General features: G+C 40.9%; 1 protein-coding gene across 1 annotated transcript; it reads left to right on the forward strand.

The window, feature by feature from the left end:
* Window positions 1-659: 659 nt before the first annotated feature.
* On the forward strand, window positions 660-1,975 carry LOC147961091 (uncharacterized). The gene is made up of 2 exons (XM_087536744.1): window positions 660-680; window positions 791-1,975. The coding sequence occupies exons 1-2, from the start codon at window positions 660-662 to the stop codon at window positions 1,973-1,975; spliced, it is 1,206 nt and encodes a 401-aa protein (XP_087392870.1).
* Window positions 1,976-4,252: the final 2,277 nt, after the last annotated feature.

Here is a 4,252-nt window from a genome sequence, read left to right on the forward strand (position 1 = left end):
AGTAGAAGGTTTCAACTGTTGGAACAAGACAGAGAGATTTGTAACTCACGTCGGTGATCGTAACAGCTTTCACAACAGAGCACTCAAGGATTGCGAGGATCTATTAAAGCAAGATCAATCAATCCCTGCAGCCTGGAATAGACAAAGCCAAACTGAAAAGAATGAGCATCTCATCAGGTTAAATGCCGCAATTGATGTTTGTCGATACTTGTTGCATCAGGGACAACCTTTCCGTGGCCATGATGAATCTAAAGATTCTGAAAATAAAGGAAATTACCTTGAGTTGATGGACTACACTATTAAGCAAAATGATGTTGTTGCTAAGGCATTCAAGAATGCTCCAAATAATAATCAAATGTTGTCTCCCAAAATTCAGAGAGATATTACCGAGTGCTTTGCAAAAGAAGTACTAGGCCATGTGATGAAAGAAATTGGTAATGGTGTGTTCAGCTTATTAGTTGATGAGTGTAGGGATGTTTCCGACAAAGAACAAATGGCGGTTGTTCTCCGATATCATGATAAGTGTGGACTGGTCCAAGAGAAGTTTGTTGGTGTTGTTCATGTGGAGGAGACAACAGCTTCTTATCTCAAGTCTTGCATAGATTTATTATTTTCACAACTTGGGCTGAATCTTGAACAAGTTAGAGGCCAAGGTTACGATGGAGCAAGTAATATGTCTGGTGAGTTTAATGGTTTGCAAGCTAAAATTATGAATGAGAACAAATCAGCATATTATGTACATTGTTTTGCTCATAAACTCAACTTGGTTGTTGTGGCTATTGCAAAGAAGATATTCGAGGTCGGAGATTTCTTTGATATGGTTTCAGTTTTGCTGAATGTCGTGGGCGCGTCTTGCAAGAGAAAAGACCAACTTCGTGAGCATCACCAAGAAGAAGTGAGAAAAGCAATAGGATGTGGAGAGATTGCTACGGGGACTGGACTGAATCAAGAATTATCTCTTCAAAGACCAGGTGACACTCGATGGAACTCCCATTATAAAACACTGTTGGGTTTGTCCAAGATGTTCTCATCTATGGTCAAAGTACTAGAATATGTCGAGAAAGATGGCACAGATACCGGAAAGAGGCGGCAAGCTAGAGGTCTTCTAAAATATTTCCAGACCTTTGATTCTGCATTTTTCTTACACATGATGATGATGATATTAGCTTTAACAAATGGGCTATCAAAAACCTTACAGAGAAAGAATAAAGACATTGTAAATGCTATTTCAGATGTGGAATCAACAAAACGAGAGTTAGAAAAACTCAGAACCAATGAGGGGTGGGATTCCCTTATGAAGAAGGTATGTTGTTTTTGTGAGAAGCATGACATTCCAGTGCTTGACATGGAAGATGCCTATGTTAACCCAAAGAAGCCACGACAAAAGACTGGCATTAGCAATGAACATTATTATCGTGTTGACTGTTTCTTTGCTGTGCTCGATCTGTTAGGAGAAGAGTTTAATGACATATTTAATGAGGTAAATTCTGAGTTGCTTCTATGCATGCCTGCTTTGAGCCCAAGTGATTTATTTTGTCATTTTGACAAGGAGAAGTTACTGAAATTAGCAAAGTTTTATCCTGATGACTTCAATCACAAAGATATGGTGACTCTTGAGCATGAACTTGGACTCTATATAGATAATATACTCCATGATACAAGGTTTTCTAGCTTGGACAGAATAAGTGACTTGGCTAAACTGATGGTGGATACTAGGAAGAATCTCTCATATCCTTTGGTATATCGGCTTTTGAAGCTAGCTCTAACTCTGTCTGTTGCCACTGCCACTGTCGAGAGATGTTTTTCAGCGATGAAGATTGTGAAGAATGCTTTGCGTAACAAAATTGGTGATGATTATTTGAGCCATAGCCTAATTTGCTTCGTGGAGAAGGAGCTGCTGGACACAATTACCAATGAAGTGATTGTTGATCGTTTCTATAAGATGAAAGATCGTCGTGGGAGAAATGAAACGTAATGGTCTAATACCTTCCACCCTTTTTATATTTACCATCTCCATTGTATTCAAGTGCATTGTCCTAGTCTGTGTTTTCTCTTCACAGGTAATGCCATTTGTCTTGGAGACAAATATTACCTTTTGCCACCTATGAAATCATTGGGATATAAAGCCTTCTTGTAAGATTTCTTCAGTTTAGTGCCAAACCTATCATGTTACTACTAGATGATGTATCACTTGTTGGCATTTATGTCAGACAAATATTATCTTTTGCTACATATAAAAACTGGGATATAAAGTGTAAGGTTTGTTTATTTTAATGGTAAATTTGTGAGGTTATTAGTGGATGAAGTATCTTCTGTTTTGAACGTGGATGAAGTATCTTATTATTATAGGAAAAATGCTAGATTTTTTTATGCATGAAAAGTGCTATACGTTTATACGATTGTGTAAACATGTTCATGAGTTTTACATAGACGAGCGCCCCCAGTCAGTTTTTATCCTAGGTCCGCCCCTGGAGAAGGCTTTGAAGCCGTCACAGAGCTGGACCTCGACGCACACCCAGGCCCGAAGCTCAGTCGTGCACGGCCACCCTTGCGCGTCGGCGAAGTGGTCTAGGAGTGCCGCCGTGGAGCGAGCGAAACTGCAGTCCGCCTGCGGGCAGTAGCACGGGCAGCAGTGGGCGCACGGCACCCGGATGGACTCCATTAGCCTTTCCAATGCGATGTTCCGGCGACAGCCGCCGGTCAACCGGACGTGACACACATGGCACCTCCTTGCCGCCATCATCTTGTCGCGGCACCGTGAGCATATGGTATGACCGAAGCCACACTGCACCCGAGCAAAAATGACGTTCCAGTGTTATTGGTACACAAACTTGTGATGGATCGGCCTAGCATGGACGACGAGCATACGCACTTGGAAGACTGGTGCTTGAGAGGGAGGTAGCAGATGCCGCAGTTGATGGTATCGATGTCATCCACTATCACAGTATCATGTTTGCAAGCGCCATGCGCTTCGCCGCCGGCTCTACCGTACCTGGAACCCGAGATGGGCGTCGTTCTTGTTCTTCTTCTCTTGTTTTTTTCCTCTGGAAATACTAACCTCATCTCCACCCTCTTTGGTGGTCTCGGGCCAACACCTTGAATCTGGAGGTGCCGCGGGCGCTCCTCTTGATGCCACAAACCCTCACCGCCGACTGCCTCACACGGATAGCCGTCCCGTCCCGCATCCTGACCTTGTACCGCACCGCACCGCCCCGCCGACACCAGCACCACCGATCCCCGTTTCCGACGCCACCCTGCCATCGCAAATTAAATAGGTACATGAATGCTTTTATGATGAGGTTTATTTGTCATGATGGGTATATGCTCGTGCGTTGCATCGGGCGTTGATTTTTTTAAGCGACAGGGGAACATATGGGAACACATCATGATGCAAATCACATAACAAAAAGGAGATTATGTTTTGGTTATGAAGCATAGAACTTCTAACAATTTGTCCTAAGATATACTAAAGCCAAAGAATATCATAGAGGGAAATCAAATTATCTGAACGACATGATGTTATTTCACAAAATAAGTTAAATGTACATTTAAAATTTACAATTGGTTATCTTTACATGTAAATAGAAAGGTGGGAGTCAATATTACAATACGCTTACCAAAAATGTTCCTCTATGAAAAATTGTCATGAAGAATCACCTACCAAGAATAAAAACTGAGAGCAAGTCTGCAAAATAACAAATTGTTAACAATATGTTCAGTAATATAAATCTCACTGTTCTTGCACACCCTTGAGCATACCATTTTTCCCCTTCAGACTATACTCTCGTCTATGAACAGAAAAAAGAAAACCATAGAAACTAAATTCAAGTCTGCAGAATAACACAAAGCATCACTAACAGTTCAGTACCATGTGAATGGAGACATACCATACCATCCTTTTTACCTTCTGACTGCACTTCTATTTGTGAGAATTCCAGTAAGTAGATGGGCAATTTAGCAAAATACAACCATTGGAATATGGGAAGCCGTATAAACTAAATAATGTAGATAATATCACATGTGCATTATTGGCCTCTAAGATGGAACAAAACTGAATACTACCCAAAACAACACACAAATTTGACTGACACTTTCAAAATTTCATATCTCTCCTATACTACCTAATAAATTCAAGTTGTATACACCTTTTTCAATTGCACAAAAATTTAATTCAGCTTCTAAAGTCTGCAATACCCCCATAATTCAAAACAGTCTACAATACCCCCATTACTAACTCTAGTTCAGCAAATCC

This window comes from Triticum urartu, chromosome 7A, assembly GCF_056163025.1.
Source record: "Triticum urartu cultivar PI428250 chromosome 7A, HENAU_Tu73, whole genome shotgun sequence".
NCBI lineage: Eukaryota > Viridiplantae > Streptophyta > Magnoliopsida > Poales > Poaceae > Triticum > Triticum urartu.